Source organism: Salvelinus fontinalis, chromosome 9 (genome assembly GCF_029448725.1).
Source record: "Salvelinus fontinalis isolate EN_2023a chromosome 9, ASM2944872v1, whole genome shotgun sequence".
Taxonomy (NCBI): domain Eukaryota; kingdom Metazoa; phylum Chordata; class Actinopteri; order Salmoniformes; family Salmonidae; genus Salvelinus; species Salvelinus fontinalis.
Window position 1 is genome coordinate 25,827,902 of NC_074673.1, and position 25,109 is coordinate 25,853,010.

Here is a 25,109-nt window from a genome sequence, read left to right on the forward strand (position 1 = left end):
AGGCCCTGGAACAGAGCCTCGATTTCAGATTTTTCACTTTCTGACAGGAAGTTTGCTGCAAAATGAGTTCTGTTTTACTCACAGATATAATTCAAACGGGTTTAGAAACTTGAGAGTGTTTTCTATCCAATAGTAATAATAATATGCATATTGTACGAGCAAGAATAGAGTACGAGGCCGTTTAAATTGGGCATGATTTCTTCCCAAAGTGAAAACAGCGCCCTCTATCCCAAACAGGTTGATGGTTTATGGTTTGTTTTGACTATTAGTCCCTTTCCTTATTCATTATACCAGTACTTCGCAGTCTGTACCATTAAGAGTGGCATCATGGGTACAGTATCATGGAGAACAGCTGTTGGCGGGGGCTGATACTCACACTCTGCCTGATACTCACACTCTGCCAGCATGCCCATCTCTTTGCACTTCCGGAGACGACACTCCTGGCACTTCCTCCGCATGTACATGTCCATCTCACAGGTCCCTCCATTCTTGCACTTGTACACAGCTTTCTTGGTGATGCTCCGCCTGAAGAAGCCTGAAGGCAGTGATCAACACAATTACCCAGTGACCTCAGTCTTTGGTCATATGATGAAATACTATTGATATTATGTACTGTAAAGGTGGAGTGTCCTTGAAACTGATTAGCTTAATAAAAATATTGTAATAAACCTGATAGACTTGCCCTACAAATACTATGACACGATACAGGTACACGGTCACCCATGAATTACACCTTTAATGGAATGATGGCATTGGATTTTTGGTTGATCTATACAATCTGCCCTTTGCCTTGACATATGCTCAAGTGATGCTTCAAACCATTAACATGAACCCCTTTCAACAGTGTAACTCATAGTTCTAACAGGTAATTAGACATTCAAGCGCAGGGTGATGAGGACAATGACACGCATTAACATTGCTTAGCTCAGGTTCCCTCCACCATTATACAGATGAAAGCTGACAGGGAACCCTATCCAGAGGGTGAACCAACGAGGGACAGTCTAACCTCAAACCTACACTCAGACACGAGGCAGGACAGCCCAGTGACCACATCCTTGGCATTGTCCACCCCAACAGAGTGGAATTACACTTGCACCCATTCACCTGGGGTTTTACACGAAATAGAATAAAACAATATTGTCATAAAACAGTTAAAGATAGATTGTTAGTTGTGGTTTGTCACTTTGGGTGTGACTGAGCTCATAATTTGTACATGGTGCTGTAAAGTAATGCTTACTCTTGGCACTGTGTGAAGTCCAGAAACAATACGTACATTTTTCCTTGTCATGAGGAAATATAATATTGATCACCTTCTGAGTGTTTGTCATACCAGTGGAGGATGAGTGAAAGTAGAAACAAACAGTGGTGAATGGAAAGAGACCTCTGTTAAACAAAACACCAAAAAGTGTTATGACATTTGGCGACAGTCATTAGGACAGAATTTATGTGTCCACCGCAGTCTGTGCGCATCTTGGTGTCGGCCACTCTTCTCTCCCTTCGCAAAATGTCTGTGTTCTAGTCTAACCACATCACATTTTAGAGAATAGGCTATAGTTTACCACCCATTTTCAAGCCCATTCGCTGATTTTCCATAACTCTGACATTTGGTAATGATAGAAAGCGGTGTAATAACCGACAGTTTTCTTGACATTTTGTTTTAATTATTGTGATGGGCTCATGTTTAACCAGTAAGGCATACCCCCACTCTTTATTTTGCCGGGACACCAGTACCAGACTGTATCGCCTTACTTGACCCTGCAGTGGAGTAATCTTCAAAAGAACTGAAGATGAACAGAACCTCATCACCACCAAGTCACCTAATGTGATCTATTTTCATTCATGTCCTCTATGAACGCAACGCCAGTCGAAAACAACATTGTTATCAACTACAAGTTCTTTTCAATAACACATTTCCTATGAGTGTAAGGCCTGGGTGTCGGAGTGGAAGTCAAGCGCAGGCAACAGCAGGTGCAATAACCAAATGTTCTTTAATGAACATGCAGAAAACTAGGCCACCCAACTAACACACTGGGTGACCACTTAAACAACCCCAGACACGGGGAATACAAAACAGTACAGCAAACACGATGCACGGAACAAACACCACCACTTACAAACAAACAATCCCGCACAAAGAAACCTGTATGCCGGCTGATTAAATAAGCCCAACTAATTAACCCTCATACAAAACAGGTGCGCCCAATAAACACATAGGGAGGGGGAGAAAAGGATCAGTGGCAGCTAATAGGCCGGTGACGACGACCGCCGAACGCCACCCGAACGGGAAGGAGAGCCTGCCTCGGTCGAAGTCGTGACAGTACCCCCCCTCTGACGCGCGGCTCCCGCAGCGCGCCGACACCGGCCTCGAGGTCGACCCGGAGGACGAGGTGCAGGGCGATCCGGATGGAGGCGATGGAAATCCCTCAACATAGACGGATCCAAAATGTCCCCCACCGGTACCCAGCACCTCTCCTCCGGACCGTACCCCTCCCAGTCCACGAGGTACTGCAGGCCCCTCACCCGGCGTCTCGAGTCCAGAATGGCCCGTATCGTGTACGCCGGGGACCCCTCGATGTCCAGAGGGGGAGGAGGGACCTCCGGTACCTCACCGTCCTGCAGGGGACCAGCTACCACCGGCCTGAGGAGAGACACATGAAACGAGGGGTTAATACGATAATAGGAAGGGAGTTGTAATCGATAACACACCTCGTTTATTCTCCTCAGGACTTTGAAGGGCCCTACACACTGCGGACCCAGCTTCCGGCAGGGCAAGCGGAGGGGCAGGTTTCGGGTCGAGAGCCAGACCCTGTCCCCCGGTACAAACACGGGGGCCTCACTGCGGTGGCGGTCAGCACTCCTCTTCTGCCGTCCACTAGCTTGTTGGAGTGATTCCTGGACGGCTCTCCATGTCTCCTTGGAGCGCTGCACCCATTCCTCCACCGCAGGAGCCTCGGTCTGGCTCGGATGCCATGGTGCCAGGACCGGCTGGTACCCCAATACACACTGAAAGGGGGACATGTTAGTAGAGGAGTGGCGTAGTGAGTTCTGGGCCATTTCGGCCCAGGGAATGTATCTCGCCCACTCCCCTGGCCGGTCCTGACAATACGACCGCAGAAACCTACCCACCTCCTGGTTCACTCTCTCCACCTGCCCATTACTCTCAGGGTGATAACCGGAGGTAAGGCTGACCGAGACCCCCAACCGCTCCATAAACGCCCTCCATACTCGGGACGTGAATTGGGGACCCCGATCAGAAACAATGTCCTCCGGCACCCCGTAGTGCCGGAAGACGTGGGTGAATAATGCCTCCGCAGTCTGTAGGGCTGTAGGCATACCGGGCAACGGGAGGAGACGACAGGACTTCGAGAACCGATCCACAATCACCAGTACCGTAGTGTTCCCCTGAGACAGGGGAAGATCGGTCAGAAAATCTACGGACAGGTGCGACCAAGGCCGTTGTGGAACGGGGAGGGGTTGTAACTTCCCTCTAGGAAGGTGCCTAGGAGCCTTACTCTGGGCGCATACCGAACAGGAGGAAACATAAACCCTAACGTCTCTTGCCAAGGTAGGCCACCAATACCTTCCCCGAAGGCTCCCCACTGTCCTCTTCACCCCAGGGTGACCCGAGGAGGGTAGAACATGAGCCCACCGAATCAATTTGTCCCGGACACCAAGCGGCACGTACTTCCGCCCCACCGGACACTGAGGAGGAGCGGGTTCCGCCCGTAACGCCCGCTCGATGTCCGAGTCCACTTCCCACACCACTGGTGCTATCAGCCTAGAGGCGGGAAGGATGGGAGTGGGTTCGGTGGGCCGATCGTCCGAGTCGTAAAAACGGGACAGTGCATCCGCCTTTACGTTCTGGGAGCCCGGTCTATACGTTAAGGTAAACTGGAATCGGGTAAAGAACATGGCCCACCTTGCTTGACGTGGATTCAGTCTCCTGGCTGCCCGAATATACTCCAGATTCTGGTGGTCGGTCCAGATGAGAAAAGGGTGCTTAGCCCCCTCAAGCCAGTGTCTCCACACCTTCAGGGCACTGACCACTGCTAACAACTCCCGGTCCCCCACATCATAGTTACGCTCCGCTGGGCTGAGCTTCTTCGAGAAGAAAGCACAGGGGTGGAGTTTTGGTGGCGTACCAGAGCGCTGTGATAGCACGGCACCTACCCCAGCCTCGGACGCGTCCACCTCCACTATGAATGCTAGAGAGGGATCCGGATGTGCCAACACGGGCGCATCCGTGAACAGCGCCTTCAACCTGTTGAAAGCTCTGTCCGCTTTTGCTGACCACTGCAAACGCACCGGACCCCCCTTAAGCAGTGAGGTAATAGGAGCTGCCACCTGGCCAAAACCCCGGATAAACCTCCGGTAGTAGTTGGCAAAACCCAAAAACCGCTGCACTTCTTTTACCGTGGTCGGAGTCGGCCAATTACGCACGGCCTTAATGCGGTCACTCCCTACCACCACGCCCGAGGCGGAAATGCGATAACCCAGAAAAGAGACGGCTCGTTTGGAGAACACACACTTCTCAGCCTTGACATATAGGTCATGCTCCAGTAGTCTACCAAGCACCTTGCGTACCAGAGACACATGCGCGGCGTAAGTGGCTGAGTAGATCAGAATGTCATCGATATAAACAACCACTCCCTGCCCGTGCAGGTCCCTGAGAATATCGTCTACAAAGGATTGGAAAACGGCTGGAGCATTCTTTAACCCATACGGCATGACGCAGTACTCATAATGGCCCGATGTGGTACTAAATGCGGTTTTCCACTCGTCTCCCTTCCGAATACGCACCAGATTATACGCGCTCCTGAGATCCAATTTTGTGAAGAACTGCGCTCCGTGAAATGATTCCATTGCCGTAGCAATGAGAGGTAGTGGGTAACTAAACCCCACTGTGATGGCATTTAGACCTCTATAATCAATACACGGACGCAAACCTCCCTCCTTTTTCTTCACAAAAAAGAAACTCGAGGAGGCGGGTGAGATGGAGGACCGAATGTACCCCTGTCCCAGAGACTCAGTGACATATGTCTCCATAGCCACCGTCTCCTCTTGGGATAATGGGTACACGTGACTCTTGGGAAGCGCAGCGTCTACCTGGAGATCTATCGCACAATCCCTTCCCGGTCGATAAGGTGGTAATTTAGTCGCTTTCCTTTTACTGAAAGCGATTGCCAAATCGGCATACTCGGGGGGAATGCGCACCGTGGAACCCTGGTCTGGACTCTCCACCGACGTGGCACCGATGGAAACTCCCAAACACCTTCCAGAACACTCCTTTGACCACCCCTGGAGAACCCCCTGTTTCCACGAAATTTTAGGATTGTGCCGGGCCAGCCAGGGAATCCCTAGTACCACCGGAAACGCAGGCGAATCAATAATATAAAAGCTAATACGCTCCTTATGATTCCCCTGCGTCACCATGTCCAGGGGAACCGTGGTCTCCCTGACCACCCCTGACCCTAATGGCCGGCTATCTAGGGAGTGCACGGGAAAGGGAGAATCTATCGGCACAAGCGGGACCCGTAACCTAAAAGCGAGTCCGCGATCCATAAAGTTCCCAGCTGCGCCTGAATCGACTAGCGCCCTATGCTGGGAAGAAGGGAAAAATTTAAGGAAAAAAATCAAGACAAACATGTGACTAACAGGGGGTTCTGGGTGAGTTTGGTGCGGACTCACCTGGGGTGATCGAGAAGTGTTCCGCCTGCCATCTCGACTCCCAGACGGACCCCCCCAGCACCGATCGGCCGTGTGTCCTCTCCGACCACAGCTGGTGCAGGGAGAGCCTCCTCCTCCGGTACCCCTCTGCCCAGCCCCTCCCACCTCCATCGGAATAGGAGCGGAGGGGCTGGGTGGTGGAACGTACAGGACCCTCTCAGAACGCCCGCGGGCAGCCAGCAGATTGTCCAGACGGATAGACATGTCAATCAGCTCATCCAGGGAAAGAGCGGTGTCCCGACATGCTAGCTCCCTGCGGACGTCCTCCCGGAGACTACACCGGTAGTGATCAATAAGGGCCCTGTCGTTCCACCCAGATCCTGCAGCCAGGGTCCGGAACTCCAGCGCGTAATCCTGGGCGCTCCTCTTCTCCTGCCTAAGGTGGAACAGTCGTTCTCCCGCCGCTCGGCCCTCTGGAGGATGGTCAAATACGGGTGAACTCTGGGTAGTGCTCCTTCGCTGAGTCTGGGCCATTCCAGACTGCGTTCGCCCACTCCAGAGCACGACCCGTGAGGCAGGAGACGAGGACACTCACCCTCTCCGCTCCCGAGGGAGTGGGTCTTACGGTGGCAAGGTACAGCTCCAGTTGGAGTAGGAACCCCTGGCACCCCGCCGCCGATCCATCATAATCCCTCGGGAGTGTCAGATGGAGAGCGCTGGAGCCGAGAGATGGAGAGTCCTGGGCTGGAGGAGCCGAAGGTGGAGAGAGGAAACCACTCCTCTCCCATCGATCCATACGTTCCATTATTGACTCCATCGCTGATCCAATACGGTGGATAACCGTGGTGTGATGGAACACCTGTTCCTCCATTGATGGGAGAGGGTTGGCCGCTGCTCCTGCTGACTCCATATTTCTTTTTAGGTGCGGGATTCTGTAAGGCCTGGGTGTCGGAGTGGAAGTCAAGCGCAGGCAACAGCAGGTGCAATAACCAAATGTTCTTTAATGAACATGCAGAAAACTAGGCCACCCAACTAACACACTGGGTGACCACTTAAACAACCCCAGACACGGGGAATACAAAACAGTACAGCAAACACGATGCACGGAACAAACACCACCACTTACAAACAAACAATCCCGCACAAAGAAACCTGTATGCCGGCTGATTAAATAAGCCCAACTAATTAACCCTCATACAAAACAGGTGCGCCCAATAAACACATAGGGAGGGGGAGAAAAGGATCAGTGGCAGCTAATAGGCCGGTGACGACGACCGCCGAACGCCACCCGAACGGGAAGGAGAGCCTGCCTCGGTCGAAGTCGTGACAATGAGTCACTTGTGGGCTCAACGTCTCTCCCTCCTCACAATTGAATTTCCCCTGTGGAACATCATTACTAAACCAACAAGCCGGAAGGCTTAATGAGCCAAATTAGGACTGGAAATGCAATTTAGTGCTTCAAGTGTTCAGCTGTTAACAAGACTTTATTTCACACATGTGCATGTAGAATCACCTCACCAGAAGTGACAGCCTTTTAGAAGATGTGAGCCGATCCATCGAGGGCTTCTCAAATGCTGAATGTTGAAGATGCTATTCTTTGGCGCTATCTTTGCAGTCAATAGCACTTCAATGTCTACAGCTATGATCTAGATGTAATACTTAACCACTGTTCTTACAAAAAATAATGGTGCTGGATAGCTGGATAACTGCAGTTTTACAGGCTCCTGACCAATTCTGCTATTTTGTGTTTTTTTTTACACTTAATATTTCTGCCATCGTTTCCTATGACCGAAAAGAGCTTCTCGACATCAGAACAGCATTCACTAACCTCGATTTGGAGGAAGAATTCTACTTCAACGAGTCGGCAGTGCAGGACATACTGCTCATCCTACCATCATACCATCACACTCCTACCATCATGTCATCTGTGCAACTAGAGGCTAACAACTCTGGTTCACCTTTACTCCACACAGAGATGCATACAAAGCTCTCCCTCAAGCCTCCATTAGGCAAATCTGACCATAACTCTATACCCCTGATTCCTGCTTACAAGCAAAAACTCAAACAGGAAGTACCAGTGACACGCTCAATACGGAAGTGGTCACTTGAAGCGGATGCTAAGCTACAGGACTGTTACGCTAGTACAAACTGGAATATGTTTCAGATTCATCCGATGGCATTAAGGAGTTTACCACATCAGTCACTGGCTTCATTAATAAGTGCATTGACAACGTCATCCCCACGGTGACTGTACGTACATATCCTAACCAGAAGCAATGGATTACAGGCAACATCCACTCTGAGCTAAAGGCTAGAGCTGACACTTTCAAAGAGCGGGACAATAATCCGGACACTTATAAGAAATCTCGCTACACCCTCAGACGAACCATAAAACAGGCAAAGTGTGAATACAGGACTGAGATCGAATCCTACTACACCCGGGTCTGACGCTCGTCAAATGTGGCAGGGTTTACAAACTTTCACAGATTACAAAGGAAAACCCAGCCTCGAGCTGCCCAGTGACACAAGCCTACCAGACAAGCTAAATGCCTTCTATGCTCGGCTTCAAGGCAAGCAACAATGAACCATGCATGAGAACACCAGCTTTTCCAGACGACTGTGTGATCACGCTCTCCGTAGCCGATGTGAGTAAGACCTTTAAACAGGTTAACATTCACAAGACAGATTACCAGGGTGCGTACTCAGAGCATGTGCTGACCAGCTGGCAAATGTCTTCACTGACATTTTCAACCATTACCTGATCCAGTCTGTAATAGCTATATGTTTCAAGCAGACCACCATAGTCCCTGTGCCCAAGAACGTCAAGGTAACCTATCTAAATGACAATCCCCGTAGCACTAACATCTTTAGTTATGAAATGCCTTGAAAGGCTGGTCATGGCTCACATCACACCATAATCCTAGAGACCCTGGACCCACTCCAATTAGCATACCAGACAAGTCTCACAAGTATTCAACTGGCAGCTTCATTAAATCGTACCCGCAACAGGGAAGAGGCAACTCCGGGATGCTGCCCTTCTAGGCAGAGTTGCAAAGAAAAAGCCATATCTCAGACAGACCAATAAAAATAAAAGATTAAGATGGGCAAAAGAACACAGACACTGGACAGATTAACTCTGCCTAGAAGGCCAGCATCCTGCAGTCGCCGCTTCACTGTTGACGTTGAGACTGGTGTTTGCGGGTACTATTTAATGAATCTGCCAGTTAAGGACTAGAGCGAGGGAGGGGGGGGGGGGGGGGGTACTGTCACACCTGATCTGTTTCACCTGTCTTTGTGATTGTCTCCACCCGCCTTCAGGTGTCGCCCATCTTCCACATAATCCCCTGTGTATTTATTCCTGTGTTCTGTTTGTCTGTTGCCGGTTCGTCTTGCTTGTTCGAGTCAATTAGCGTTTTGTGTCTCAGCTCCTGCTTTTTCCAGTCTCTCTTTTCTCGCCCTCCTGGTTTTGCCCCTTGCCTGTCTTGAATCCGAGCCTGCCTGCCTGACTACTCTGCCTGCCACTGACCCTGAGCCTGCCTGCTGTCCGGTACTGTTGACCCACCTCTGGTTTACTGACCCCTGGCTTTCCTTGACCTGTCTATCCCTGCCGCCGTTGAAATATTAAACTATTGTTTATTCGACGTGGTCTGCATCTGAGTCTTACCTTCATGCCTGATAACAGCTCAGTGTTAAACACCATAGTGCCCTCCGAGCTCATCACTAAGCTAAGGACCCTGTGACTGAACACCTCCCTCTGTAACTGGCTCCTGGAATCCCTGGCCTCAACACGGGGGACCCTCAGGGGTGTGTGCTTAGTCCCCTCCTGTACTCCCTGTTCACCCACGACTGCATGGCCCCACACAACTCCAGCACCATCATTAAGTTTGCTGATGACACAACAGTGGTATGCCTAATCATCGACGACGATGAGACAGTCTATAGAGAGGATGTCAGAGACTTGGCAGTGTGGTGCCGAGACAACAACCTCCCCCTCAATGTCAGCTACACAAAGGAGCTGATCATGGACTACAGGAAACGGATGGACTGCAAAGATAGTGCCAAACCCCCAGTAACATCGACAGGGCTGTAATGGAGCTGGTCGAGAGCTTCAAGTTCCTTGGTGTCCACATAACTAAGGGTCTATCAGGATCCACACAGTCGTAAAGAGGGCACGACAATTCCTCTTCCCCCTCAGGAGGCTGAAAAGATTTGGCATGGGCCCTCAGGTCCTCAAAATGTTTGACAGGTGCACCATTGAGAGCATCTTGACTGGCTGCATCACCGCTTGGTATGGCACCTTCTTGGCATCTGATCGCAAGGCGCTACAGAGCGTAGTGGATACGGCCCAGTACGTCACTGGGGCGAGCTCCCTACCATTCAGGTCCTCTAGACCAGGCAGTGTCAAAGGAAGGCCCTAAACATTGTCAAAGACTCCAGCAACCCAAGTCAAAGACTGTTCTGTCTCCTACCGCACTGCAAGTGGTACCAATACACCAAGTCTGAAACCAACAGGACCCTGATCATCTTCTACCCCCAAGCAAATAAGACTGCTAAATAGTTAGTTACATAGTCAAGCAAATAGCTACCCAGACTATCTGCATTGACCCTTTTTGCACAAACTTTTTTTGACTCATCACATACTCTACTGATACTGTTTATTATCTATCCTGTTGCCTAGTCACTTTATTCCTAGTTATATGTACAGTACCAGTCAAAGGTTTGGACACACCTATACATTGAAGGGTTTCTCTTTATTTGTACTATTTTCTACATTGTAGAATAATAGTGAAGACATCAAAACTATGAAATAACCCATATGGAACCATGTAGTAAACAAGAAAATATATTTTATATTTCTGATTCTTCAAAGTAGCCACCTGTCACATTCGTTATAATGAATGGACCAAGATGCAGCGTGGTATGGTTCCATCCTCTTTATTAGGTAGTGAAACTCAGAGAAACAATAAATCGCAAAACGAAACGTGAAGCTACTAGAGTGCTCACAGGCAACTATACATAGTCAAGATCCCACAAACCACAATGGGGAAATGGCTGCCTAAATATGATCCCCAATATGATCCCTCAGAGACAACGATAAACAGCTGCCTCTGATTGGGAACCATACCAGGCCAACATAGATCATTAATCACCTAGATAACCCACCCTAGTCACTGTCACGCCCCAACCAACATAGAGAATAAACAGCTCTCTATGGTCAGGGCGTGACACCACCCTTTGTCTTGGTGACAGCTTTACACACTCTTGGCATTCTCTCAACCAGCTTCATGAGGTAGTCACCTGGAATGCATTTCAATTAACAGGTGTGCCTTGTTAAAAGTTAATTTGTGGAATTTCTTTCCTTCTTAATGCGTTTGAGCCAATCAGTCGTGTTGTGACAAGGTAGGGGTGGTAAACAGCCCTATTTGGTAAAAGACCAAGTTCATATTATGGCAAGAACAGCTCAAATAAGCAACATGAAGATCAGTCAATGTGTAACATTTCAAGAACTTTGAAAGTTTCTTCAAATGCAGTCGCAAAAACCATCAAGCGCTATGATGAAACTAGCTCTCATGAGGACCGCCACAGGAAAGGAAGACCCAGAGTTACCTCTGCTGCAGAGGATAAGTTCATTAGAGTTAACTGAACCTCAGATTGCAGCACAATGCTTCACAGAGTTCAAGTAACAGACACATGTCAACATCAACTGTTCAGAGGAGACTACGTGAATCAGGCCTTCATGGTCGAATTGCTGCAAAGAAACCACTACTAAGGGACACCAATAAGAAGAAGAGACTTGCTTGGGCAAAGACACGCAAGCAATGGACATTACACTGGTGGAAATCTGTCCTTTTATCTGATGAGTCCAAATTGGAGATTTTTGAATCCAACTGCTGTGTCTTTGTGAGACGCAGAGTAGGTGAACGGATGATCTCCGCATGTGTGGGTTTCACCGTGAAGCATGGAGGAGGAGGTGTGATGGTGTGGGGGTGCTTTGCTGCTGACACTGTCAGTGATTCACTTATTATTCAAGGCACACTTAGCCAGCATGGTTACCACAGCATTCAGCAGCGATATGCCATCCCATCTTGTTTGTGCTTAGTGGGACTATCATTTGTTTTTCAAAAGGACAATGACCCAAAACACACCGCCAGGCTGTTTAAGGGCTATTTGACCAAGAAGGAGAGTGATGGAGTGCTGCATCAGTTGACCTGGCCTCCACAATCCCCCGACCTCAACCCAATTGAAATGGTTTGGGATGAGTTGGACTGCAGACTGAAGGAAAAGCAGCTGTCATGACTGTCCTGTGAGGATCTGAATGGGTCAGATCAGCTTTGCAATGGATAGCTTCAACCAGACCCTTTCTCACCCACGGGTGGGGGTGGGGTGGGGGGGGACGACTGGTGGGGGATTGACAACCCACAGCCTGTTGTAAATCAAAGAGAGAACATCACACTCCAAATTCAGGAGTAACAGGAATGTTCCTTTGTTTCACAGACATTTTCCCGCTGAAACTCTAACATGTTCTAAAGCGAGTACTGTAACAATATTTCTAACATAGAACGTGGGGAATGGTCAGAGGCGACCCAAAGACCACTTAAGTCGTTTGGTTGTTATTTTTTGATGTCATTAAAAATGTTATAAAGGAAATACTGTAACTTCAAAAGTATGCACACTATATCTGTGAAGTGTCCATCCTCTATGTTTTGTATGAAATAGGTAACATGATGAAAAAGTTTTTGTTAAGAGAGGGATGTGATCTTAGAAACTACAAGACGAAATTGTTTCTATAACTTTGTACAAGTAAGTAGTCACCGCCCCCTTGAGCCCCCCTTAGAGAGTGTGTCAGCCTCACGAACCGCCCCTTAAGAAGAACTGTATAAAATTATGGGTTAAGAATTAACACATCAGACCAGAGAGACGTGTAGCTGCAGCTCACGTCCAAAGTGGTTAGAACTTAATCTCAACACAAGGTAGAGACGTTAACGTCACCTTCCGGACAATCACTGGTACGGCTGATTAGCTGTCCAAAGTAAAGTATCTCGAAAAGCAAATTTAAGTGGGACTATTCCACTACTCTTCTCGAAATACCGTGGTACGCTACTCTCATCACCCCACTGTGAACCATCCACACACCATCGATCTTCAAAGAATCATCTTTCAGAGCGAGTGGAAGTAGAGTGAGCTCTGTAGTTCTGTTCAGGACTACATGACGGGTCGCCGGATGCCAACGGGTCGCCGTTGCTTTTACACCTGCATTGCCTGCTGTTTTGGGGTTTTAGGCTAGATTTCTGAACAGCACTTTGTTACATCAGCTGATGTAAGAAGAACTTTCTAAATACATTTGATTGATTGATTGATGCTGGGTGACGGCAGAGGAGAGCAACAGTAGAAGACGGGTGGGGACCCCATTTGGACAATCAGTGCCTTACAAGCGCACCGCAAAAAAGGCCCTACACCTTTCCAAGAACGCCTGGCTCTGACAGAAATTCACAAAGAACCAAGACATTTACACATAAATACATTCATGATTTCTTACTCCAAACGGGTGGCGGTTTCTAAATGTACCAAAGTATTATGTCTATGCCACTTTCTACCCACTCCCCTCTCCATCTCTTTTGTAACAAGCCGCCATATTGTGTCAGTCCACTAGGGACCTGTTTCAAATGTATTAAGTATGTATGTTTATCCTGTGTTACCATTTAGTTAGCTAGTAAATAAATAATGAACCAATTTGTGTAGTACTGAATCATAAGTAAAGCTGTTTTTTTTGCAGATGCAGGAGGTTACGACTGTTCAGAATGATGATATGATACGAGGTTATGATTAATACGCTGACTGTTTATGGAGATAATAGGTAAAGACCTTAAAGATTATTAATTTAGGAGATAGTAACTCTTTAAAGAACTGCTCTGGTGGTGCCCCAATTCCTAATGAGTTAAGTGTTACATGATTCATTTAATCGGGAAACAATTAAACGTAGTTAGTTGATTAGATAAAAAACAGTCATCAGATTAATGAAACAACACAGCCAACACAGCCAACAAGTGCTCAGCATATGTGGGAACTCCTTCAAGACTGTTGGAAAAGCATTCCTCATGAAGCTGGTTGACATAATGCCAAGAGTGTGCAAAGCTGTCATCAAGGCAAAGGATGGCTACTTTGAAGAAAATAAAATATAAAATGTATTTTCATTTGTTTAACACAATTTTTTGGTTACTAGAGTTGAAGTCGGAAGTTTACATACACTTAGGTTGGAGTCATTAAAACTCGTTTTTCAACCACTCCACAAATTTCTTGTTAGCAAACTATAGTTTTTGCAAGTCGGTTTGGACATCTACTTCGTGCAAGACACAAGTCATTTTAACAACTATTGTTTACAGATAGATTATTTCACTTATAATTCACTGTATCACAATTCCAGTGGGTCAGAAGTTAACACACACTAGTTAAACAGCTTGGAAAATTCCAGAAAAAGATGTCATGGCTTTAGAAGCTTCTGATAGGCTAATTGACATAATTTGAGTCAATTGGAGGTGTACCTGTGGATGTATTTCAAGGCCTACCTTCAAACTCAGTCCCTCTTTGCTTGACATCATGGGAAAATCAAAAGAAATCAGCCAAGATCTCAGAATTGTAGACCTCCACAAGTCATCCTTGGGAGCAATTTCCAAATGCCTGAAGGTACCACGTTCATCTGTACAAACAATAGTACGCAAGTATAAACACCATGGGACCACGCAGCCGTCATACCGCTCAGGAAGGAAACGCATTCTGTCTCCTAGAGATGAACGTACTTTGGTGCGAAAAGTGCAAATCAATTCCAGAACAACAGCAAAGGACCTTGTGAAGATGCTGGAGGAAACAGGTACAAAAGTATCTATATCCACAGTAAAACAAGTCCAATATCGACATAACCTGAAAGGTCGCTCAACAAGGAAGAAGCCACTGCTCCAAAACCACCATAAAAAGCCAGACTACGGTTTGCAAATGCACATTGTGACAAAAATCGTACTTTTTGGAGAAATGCCTTCTGGTTTGATGAAACAAAAATAGAACTGTTTGGCCATAATGACCATTGTTATGTTTGGAGGAAAAAGGGGGATTCTTGCAAACCGAAGAACACCATCCCAACCGTGAAGCACAGGGGTGGCAGCATCATGTTGTGGGGGTGCTTTGCTGCAGGAGAGACTGGTGCACTTCACAAAATAGATAGCATCATGAGGCAGAAAAATTATGTGGATATATTGAAGCAACATCTCAAGACAATAGTCAGGAAGTTAAAGCTTGGTCGCAAATGGGTCATCCAAATGGACAATGACCCCAAGCATACTTCCAAAATCGTGGCAAAATGGCTTAAGGACAAATAAGTCAAGGTATTGGAGTGGCCATCACAAAGCCCTGATCTCAATCCTATAGAAAATTTGTGGGCAGAACTGAAAAAGTGTGTGCGAGCAAGGAGGCCTTCAAACCTGACTCAGTTACACCAGCTCTGTCAGGAGGAATGGGCCAAAATTCACCCAACTTATTGTGGGAAGCTTGTGGAAGGCTACACAAAACGTTTGACCCAAGTTAAACAATTAATAGGCAATGCTACCAAATACTAACTGAGTGTATGTAAACTTCTGACCCACTGGGAATGTGATGAAAGAAATAAAAGCTCAAATAAATAATTATCTTTACTATTATTCTGACATTTCACATTCTTAAAACAAAGTGGTGATCCTAACTGACCTAAGACTGGGAATTTTTACTAGGATTAAATGTCAGGAATTGTGAAAAACTGAGTGTATTTGGCTAAGGTGTATGTAAACTTCCGACTTCAACTGTGCATGATTCCATATGTGTTATTTCATAGTTTTGATGTCTTCACTGTTATTCTACAACATAGAAAATAGTAAAAATAAAGAAAAACACTTGAATGAGTAAGTGTGTCCAAACTTTTGACTGGTACTGAACATATCTCCCTCAATTACCTCAAATCTCTACATATCGACTCAGTACTGGTACCCAGTGTACATAGCAAAGTTAACATTACTCATTGTGTATTTAATATTACTTTTATTATTTTGTGCTATTACTTTTCTATTATGTCTGTATTTTCTGTCTTTCTGCATTGTTGGGAAGTTCCCGTAAGTAAGCATTTCACTGTTAGTCTACATCTGTTGTTTACAAAGAAGGTGACAATTTTTGTATCATTTTTTGATACCTTTACACCCCTCACAGGTGAGAGCATTATAGTGATACCCTGATGCCTTGTCCCCACACACCACACACAGCTCCTCCCCTTTGACACTGCCTGTGTGGGATGTGTGCCGGGTCCTATTGCACACCGCAGGCACTATGGTGGACGCCTCTTCCATTTCAGCATTATAAGTGCCCTCTAGGGGTCCTTTCCTCAGTTCATACATCCCTGTGGGTGAGTACCACTCATCGCTGTTGTAGTAGTTCTGACTGGAGTAGTATGGCGGGGAGGACATGGTGGGCTCCACCGAGGGGTATTGCATGCTGGGGTAGCTGGTGAAGGGTAAGACTTCCTGGTGCTGGAGCAGAGGGCTACCTTGTTCTGACAGAATATCTGTAAGGAGAAAAGAAAGAGGCATAGATTAAATGATAGTATCACTGAATAGAAGTGTGCAATAAACTGATGATTTTAATGATGTAAAGTTTTTATAGCCAATAAAAAGTCAGCATTTTTTCAGCATGGTTCAGATAACCACAATAGCTACACATTTCCCAAGCCAATTAGTCCTGTATTTTCCCAAGCATAGTGAGTCACAACAAAACCATTTATCTGATCGGACAAAAAACACTTCCCAGCAGAAGCTACAGTGGTATTAGATAGTGACTTAATTAGAGTATTTGAACGTTAACATAACAGGGGATAGTAATCTACACAGTCACATATAAACCCAGCAAAACTTAAAGGTAGACTCAGTGATATGATGTAGCTGCAAAAAGTAAACAGCATAGTGGGTCAATATCTGCAACAACTAAGAACGTTGAAGCGCGAGGCTCAACTTCTCCACTGTTTTGGTGTGCTGGCTACCACACTGTAACAGCATGAAGTTAACCCATGCACATGCGCATATAATGTGTGTGACTGTATAAGAGCAAAGTCTTGCATGTAGCTCATCTCAATATCTGTGGCAACATCATTGCGCTGAGTCTACCTTTAGCCTCACGCTCTCACAGAACACTGCCATAACAGACTGAAAGGACAGCTTGGGCTAACTAACTACTTCCAAAGAGATATAGTACTTTTTAACCATTATTTACTGTAACTAGGCAAGTCAGTTAAGAACAAATTATTATTTACAATGACGGCCTAGGAACAGTTGGTTAACCACTGGGCTACCTGCCAGCCCTGTACTTACTGCATATATCTATACTTATATTTCTACTTATATTATACATATTTCTATATTTCAGAAATGCTTTATCATCAGGTTTATCTACTCTGTCATAAAATATAATAATTCTGTTCCTATTTTGTCAACATGAACCCTTGGTTAGACCACCCTAGCATTTGAACCATTTTGATACCATCATTTCATTTTTATTCATTAAAATACATTAAGGTAAAAATACATACTGGGCAACAACAAAAAACAGCTGGAATGTAGCCGTACAGTTTTATAGTGTTGAGTTAATCCAAACTCATCTGATAGCACACATAACCCAAACTGACGCAACACGATCGACAGGCGTGAGACACTGACCTCCTGAAGGTTTGATCTGGACCATGGCCATCTCAGGGTGACCCAGAGCACCCAGAATAAAAACCTCCCCTTTCTCTGTCTCTCTCTCTCTGTCTCTCTCTCTGTCTGTCTGTTTCTCTCCCTCCCTCCCTCCCTCCCTCTCTCTCTCTGTCTCTCTCTCTGTCTGTCTGTCTCTCTCCCTCCCTCTCTCTCTCTCTTTCTTTCTGTGACCAACTGAAAAGTAATCCCCCTCTGCGGCTCTACTCTTATCGTTACTTCTTCTACTTCAGCATAACTCCCTCTATTGTCTTCGGGAAAGGAAATTCTCAATTAAAATGCTGGTCAATAGTCCTAAAACAGAACAGTTTTGTGCTTGCTTGAGGACTGACTCAGGAATGACAAAGGGGAGCAAAGGTTTTCATGGTTACTTATTAACTTGACATTCACATTTCTGCCCATCAATAACGTAGTTGTTTTGGTAATGTGTAAAGTCACTTTCACATCTGGCCTGTGTGACTGGCTGCAACTGACTGAGAGGTAATGTGTGTCATAGGTGTCAACTGGATCGCCTGATCCCAGATCTGCATGTGCCAACTCCCCTATCATTGGCATGCCATATGCATATACTGTATATAATATGGTACACTGCATATTATGTATTGCATGACAAAAATAGTCAGAGGAGTTGGATGAAGCACATACAGTACTGATCTGGGACCAGGCTAGTCATTGGAGGTTGCTTACCAAAGAAGTGTGAGCTCTCAGACAGTGGGAATCCATCGTTGGGAGGGATCTGTAGTAGTCCCACCACATTGACGTCATGACCCACCCACTCATTCATTCACAAATCTGGTTGGACCTCAGCTCAGAACCTCAGCTCAGAGTAAAGATGGTGTGATTGGCCAAAACACAAGGAGGGAATTAAGAAGTAAGTTCTTTCCAGTCCAATCCTGTAAGAAAACTAAGATACACCCAGACATAATGTTAGTGTTAGCTTTGACATTTCGTTAAGCTACTTGGTGTTAAATACCTCACGGACAACTCTTTAGCCTCCAGAAAGTTTTCACAACCCTTGACTTTTTTCACGTTTTGTTGTGTTACATACTGTGTGTGACTGTATAAGAGCAAAGTCTTGCATGTAGCTCATCTCAATATTTGTGGCAACATCATTGCGCTGAGTCTACCTTTAACCTCACGCTCTCACAGAACACTGCCATAACAGACTGAAAGGACAGCTTGGGCTAACTAACTACTTCCAAAGAGATATAGTACTTTTTAACCTTTATTTACTGTAACTAGGCAAGTCAGTTAAGAACAAATTATTATTTACAATGACGGCCTAGGAACAGTTGGTTAACCACTGGGCTACCTGCCAGCCCTGTACTTACTGCATATACTGTAACTAAGCAAGTCAGTTAAAGATGGTGTTAAATACCTCACGGACAACTCTTTAGCCTCCAGAAAGTTTTCACAACCCTTGACTTTTTTCACGTTTTGTTGTGTTACATACTGAATTTAAAATTGATTAAAATGAGAAAAAAATTGTCACTGGCCTACATACAATACCCCATAATGTTTTTATGTTAATTACAAATGAAAAGCTGAAATGTCTTCAGTCAATAAGTATTCAACCCCTTTGTTATGGCAAGCCTAAATAAGTTCTGGAGTAAAAATGTAAGTCACATACTAAGTTGCTTGGACTCACTCTGTGTGTAATAATAGTGTTTAACATGATTTTTGAATGACTACTTCATCTCTGTACCCCACACATACAATTATCTGTAAAGTCCTTCTGTCACGTTCCTGACCTATTTCTGTTAGTTTGTTGTATGTGTTAGTTGGTCAGGACGTGAGTTTGGGTGGGCATTCTATGTTTTCTGTTTCTATGTTGGTTTAAGGGTTGCCTGGTATGGCTCTTAATTAGAGGCAGGTGTTTGGCGTTCCTCTAATTGAGAGTCATATTTAGGTAGGTTGTTTCACAGTGTTCGTTGTGGGTGGTTGTCTTCCGTGTCTGTGTCTGTGCACCACATGTGACTGTTTTCGGTTTGTTTTGTACATCGTTCTTTTGTGTAGTCTATTTTCCCTGTTCGTGCGTTCTTCGTGTTATTTGTAAGTTCGTATTGCTCAGGTCTGTCTACACGTTTGTTTTGTTATTTTGTAGTTTATTCAAGTATAGTTCGTGTCATTGTTTCGTCGTGTCTAATAAATCATTATGTATTCACAACCCGCTGCGCCTTGGTTCAATCACTACTCCTCCTTTTCGGTTGAAGAGGAGGAGGACTACCATTACACCTTCAGTCGAGCAGTGATTTTCAAACACAGATTCAACCACAAAGACCAGGGATGTTTTCCAATGCCTCGCAAAGAAGGGCACCCATTCAAATAAAATAAAATAAAATTGTATTGGTTACATACACATGGTTAGCAGATGTTAATACGAGTGTAGCGAAATGCTTTTGCCTCTAGTTCCAACAGTGCAGTAATATCTAACAAGTAATCTAACCATTCCCAAAAACTACCTAATACACACAAATCTAGCAAGTAATCTAACAATTCCCCAACAACTACCTAATACACACAAATCTTAAGGGATGACTGAGAATATGTACATATAAGTATATGGATGAGCGATGGCCGAGCGGCAAAGGCAAGGTGCAGTAGATGGTATAAAATCCAGTATATACATGTGATATGAGTAATGTAAGATATGTAAACATTATTAAAGTGGCATTATTTAAAGTGGCATTGTTTAAAGTGACAAGTGATCCATTTATTAAAGTATCCAGTGATTGGGTCTCAATGTAGACAGCAGCCTCTCTGAGTTAGTGAAGGCTGTTTAGCAGTCTGATGGCCTTGAGATAGAAGCTGTTTCTCAATCTCTCGGTCCCAGCTTTGATGCACATTGGTAGATGGGTAAAAAAAGCAGAGATTGAATATCCCTTTGAGCATGGTGAAATTATTAATTACACTTTGGAGGGTGTATCAGTACACCCAGTCACTACATAGATACAGGCGTCCTTCCTAACTCAGTTGCCGGAGAGGAAGGAAACCTCTCAGGGATTTCACCACGAGGCCAATGATGACTTTAAAACAGTCACAGAGTTTATTGGCTGTGATAGGAGAAGACTGAGGATGGAACAACAACATTATAGTTACTCCACAATACTAACCTGACAGAGTGAAAAGAAGGAAGCGTGTAAAAATACAAATATTCCAAAACATGTATCCTGTTTGCAATAAGGCACTAAAGTAATACTGCAAAACATTTGTCAAAGCAATTAACTTTTTGTCCTGAATACAAAGTGTTATGTTTGGGGCAAATCCAATACAAGATATTACTGAGTACCACTCTCCATATTTTCAAGCATAGGGGTGGCTGCATTATGCTATGGGTATGCTTGTCATCAGCACGGACTACGGAGTTGTTTTCTGATAAAAATAAACGGAATAGAGCTAAGCACAGGCAAAATCCTAGAGGGAAACCTGGTTCAGTCTGCTTCCACCAGACACTGGGAGATTAATTCATCTTTTAGCAGGACAATAATCTGAAACACAAGGCCAAATCTACATTGGTGTTGCTTACCAAGAAGACAGTGCATGTCGCCGAGTTACAGTTGTGGCCGAGTTACAGTTTGGACTTAAATTTACTTGAAAATCTATGGCAAGACCTAAAAATGGTTGTCTAGCAATGATATACAAACCAATTGTAACGAGTATTACCGAAGGTGGCCTTCCTTCCTGTTCGAGTGGCGCTCGGCGGTCGTCGTCGCCGGTCTACTAGCTGCCACCGATCCCTTTTTCCTTTTCGTTTGGTTTTGTCTAATTGATTTCACCTGTTTATTGTTTGGTTGTTAGGGTGGTGTTATTTAAGTTCGTTTAGCCCGTTTATGTTTGTGCGGGCTTGTTTCTCTGTTTGTATATGAGGCTGTTATTTTCATTGGGGTTTTTCCACTGTCTGGATTTATTTTTCCAGTTTTGGACTTTATTCAAGTCGAAGTTTTACGCCAATGTTTTTGACGTTACCAGTTGTTCTTCTGGTTGGACATTAAAAAGTGGTTTTCCCCGTTACCTTCGCTCTCTGCGCCTGACTCCTTCCCTTTGTCCTCATCGAGTGTAACAGAAGCCCGCACCTACTATGGAGCCAGCAGGAGCAGCGACCACCCCTCTCCCCACGATGGAGGAGAGAGTCCTTCATCACACGTCCATCCTTCATCGCATCGGATCAGCTATGGATCTTATGATGGAGAGGATGGATCGTTGGGAGAGGAGTGGTCTCCCTACTAACCCACCTACCCTCCCTCCAGCAACTATACCATCTCCTCCAGCGGGACCCGGTACCAGCGCTTTGCGTATTACGCCTCCAAGCCAGTACGATGGAGCGGCGGCGAGGTGCCAGGGATTCCTGCTACAATTAGACCTGTACCTGGCCACCGTCCGACCAGCTCCCTCGGATGAAGAGAGCGTGAGTGTCCTCGTCTCCTGCCTGACGGGTAGAGCCCTAGAGTGGGCCAATGCGGTCTGGAACGGGGCCGACTCAGCGAGGGGCCACTACCCGGAGTTCACCCGCCGTTTTCGGGCCGTGTTCGATCACCCTCCAGATGGCCGAGCGGTGGGTGAGAGATTGTTCTATCTACGACAGGGGACGAGGAGCGCGCAGGACTTCGCGCTGGATTTCCGGACCTTGGCCGCTGGATCAGGGTGGAACGACAGGGCCCTGATAGACCATTACAGGTGTAGCCTGAGAGAGGACGTCCGCAGAGAGCTGGCTTGTCGGGACACTACGCTAAGTTTGGATGAACTAATAGACATGTCTATCCGGTTAGACCATCTGCTAGCTGCTCGCGGACGTTCTGAAAGGGGCCTGTCCGTTCCATCTCCTGACCCTCCTGCTCCCATCCCGATGGAGCTAGGAGGGGCAGCATCTAGGGAGATCGGAGGAGGCTCCTCTTGTACCAGTTGTGGCCGAAGAGGGCACACTTCCGGTCGGTGCTGGAGGAGTTCATCTGGGAATCGAGAGGGCAGGCAGAACACTCCTCGGTCACCTCAGGTGAGTCAGCACCACACTCTCCCAGAGCTTCCTGTTGGTCATGTTTTTGTTAATATGTTTCCTAAATTTTTTTCCCTCTCTCCAGCATAAGGCGCTAGTCGATTCAGGCGCAGCTGGGAATTTTATAGATCGCGGACTCGCTCAGAGGTTGAGGATTCCGTTAGTTAAGGTAGACCCCCCTTTTCCTGTGCACTCCTTAGATAGTCGACCGTTAGGGTCAGGGCTGGTCAGGGAGGCCACAATTCCTTTGGAGATGATTACGCAGGGGAATCATAAGGAACGGATTAGTCTGTTTCTTATCGATTCACCTGCGTTTCCGGTGGTGCTGGGGATTCCTTGGCTGGCTATTCACAATCCGACGATTTCGTGGAAACAGGGAGCTCTACAGGGGTGGTCTGATGAGTGTTCAAGCAGGTGTGTAGGAGTTTCCATCGGTGCGACAACGGTGGAGAGTCCAGACCAGGTTTCCACCGTGCGCATTCCCGCTGAGTATGCCGATTTGGCTATCGCTTTCAGTAAAAAGAAGGCGACCCAATTACCTCCCCATCGACAGGGGGATTGCGTGATAAACCTCCAGGTAATTGTGTATCCTTTGTCCCAGGAGGAGACGTTGGCTATGGAGACATATGTTACGGAAGCTCTGGGACAGGGATTCATTCGGCCCTCCATGTCACCCGTCTCCTCGAGTTTCTTTTTTGTGAAGAAAAAGGATGGTGGGTTGCGTCCGTGTATTGATTATCGAGGTCTAAATTCCATCACGGTGGGTTTTAGTTACCCACTACCTCTCATCGCTACGGCGATGGAATCATTCCACGGAGCACGGTTCTTCACGAAACTGGATCTTAGGAGCGCGTATAATCTGGTGCGTATTCGGGAGGGAGATGAGTGGAAAACCGCGTTTAGTACTACATCGGGCCATTATGAGTACCGCGTCATGCCGTACGGGTTAAAGAATGCTCCAGCTGTCTTTCAATCCTTTGTTGACGAGATTCTCAGAGACCTGCACGGACAGGGTGTGGTGGTGTATATTGACGATATTTTGATCTACTCCGCTACACGCGCCGCGCATGTGTCTCTGGTGCGCAAGGTTCTTGGGCGACTGCTGGAGCATGACTTGTACGTGAAGGCGGAGAAATGTGAGTTTTCTAAACAAGCCGTTTCCTTCCTGGGTTACCGCATTTCCAGCTCGGGGGTGGATATAGGGGGTGACCGCGTAAAAGCCGTGCGTAATTGGCCGACTCCGACCACGGTAAAAGAGGTGCAGCGGTTCTTAGGGTTTGCCAATTACTACCGGAGGTTTATCCGGGGTTTTGGTCAGGTAGCAGCCCCTATTACCTCACTCCTGAAGGGGGGGCCGGTGCGTTTGCAGTGGTCGGCAGAGGCAGACAGGGCCTTCTGTAGGTTGAAGGTGCTGTTTACCGAGGTGCCAGTGTTGGCGCATCCGGACCCTTCTTTGGCGTTTATAGTAGAGGTGGACGCATCCGAGGCTGGGGTTGGAGCCGTGCTCTCACAGCGCTCGGGTGTGCCACCAAAACTCCGCCCTTGTGCTTTTTTTTCGAAAAAACTTGGGTCAGCGGAGCGGAATTATGATGTGGGGGATAGGGAGTTGTTGGCTATGGTTAAAGCCCTGAAGGTGTGGAGACACTGGCTTGAGGGGGCTAAGCACCCTTTCCTCATCTGGACTGACCACCGTAACCTGGAGTATATCCGATCAGCTAAGAGACTGAATCCGCGTCAGGCAAGGTGGGCCATGTATTTCACCAGATTTCGTTTTACGATCTCGTATCGACCAGGTTCCCTTAACACTAAGGCTGACGCGCTGTCTCGCCTCTATGACTCAGAGGAGCGGTCCATCGATCCTACTCCCATCATTCCGGCGGCCAAGTTGGTGGCACCGATAGTATGGGAGGTGGACGCGGACATCGAGCGGGCGTTAAGGGAAGAACCTGCGCCTCCACAGTGCCCGGAGGGGTGTAGGTATGTACCGCTCGCTGTTCGTGATCAATTGATTCGATGGGCTCATGGTATACTCTCGTCAGGTCACCCGGGTATTTCGAGGACAGTGCGAGGTCTTAGGGGGAAGTACTGGTGGCCCACCTTGGAGAGGGATGTACGATTCTATGTCTCTTCCTGTTCGGTGTGCGCTCAGAGTAAGGCTCCTAGGCACCTGCCTCGAGGGAAGTTACAACCCCTCCCCGTTCCACAACGGCCGTGGTCCCATCTTTCGGTAGATTTTCTGACTGACTTACCTCCATCTCAGGGGAACACTACGATCCTGGTCGTTGTGGATCGGTTCTCTAAGTCCTGCCGTCTTATCCCGTTGCCCGGTCTCCCTACGGCCCTGCAGACTGCGGAGGCATTATTTACCCATGTCTTCCGGCACTACGGGGTGCCCGAGGATATTGTTTCTGATCGGGGTCCCCAGTTCACTTCCAGAGTATGGAAGGCGTTTATGGAGCATTTGGGGGTCTCGGTCAGCCTTACATCGGGGTATCACCCGGAGAGTAATGGGCAGGTGGAGAGAGTGAACCAGGAGGTGGGTAGGTTTCTGCGGTCGTATTGCCAGGACCGGCCAGGGGAGTGGTCAAGATACATCCCCTGGGCAGAAATTGCTCAGAACTCACTAAGCCACTCCTCTACCAACATGTCACCATTTGAGTGTGTGTTGGGGTATCAGCCGGTTCTGGCACCATGGC

The 25,109-nt window shown here is 46.8% G+C and overlaps 1 protein-coding gene across 3 annotated transcripts in view; it reads right to left on the minus strand.

Annotated features, from left to right (window-relative positions):
- nr1h4 (nuclear receptor subfamily 1, group H, member 4) overlaps positions 1–25,109 on the minus strand; it is a 45,005-nt gene that overhangs the window by 12,088 nt on the left and 7,808 nt on the right. For 2 of the 3 annotated variants that reach the window (XM_055933860.1, XM_055933859.1), the window contains exons 2-4: positions 18,111–18,327; positions 15,875–16,243; positions 395–535 (exon numbers count right to left, since the gene is read on the minus strand). In XM_055933860.1, coding sequence (XP_055789835.1) covers positions 395–535; positions 15,875–16,243; positions 18,111–18,207 — 607 coding nt within the window. In that variant the 5' untranslated portion in view covers positions 18,208–18,327. The remainder of the gene's footprint in view (positions 1–394; positions 536–15,874; positions 16,244–18,110; positions 18,328–25,109) is intronic. The other variant, XM_055933861.1, reaches the window with a different exon arrangement.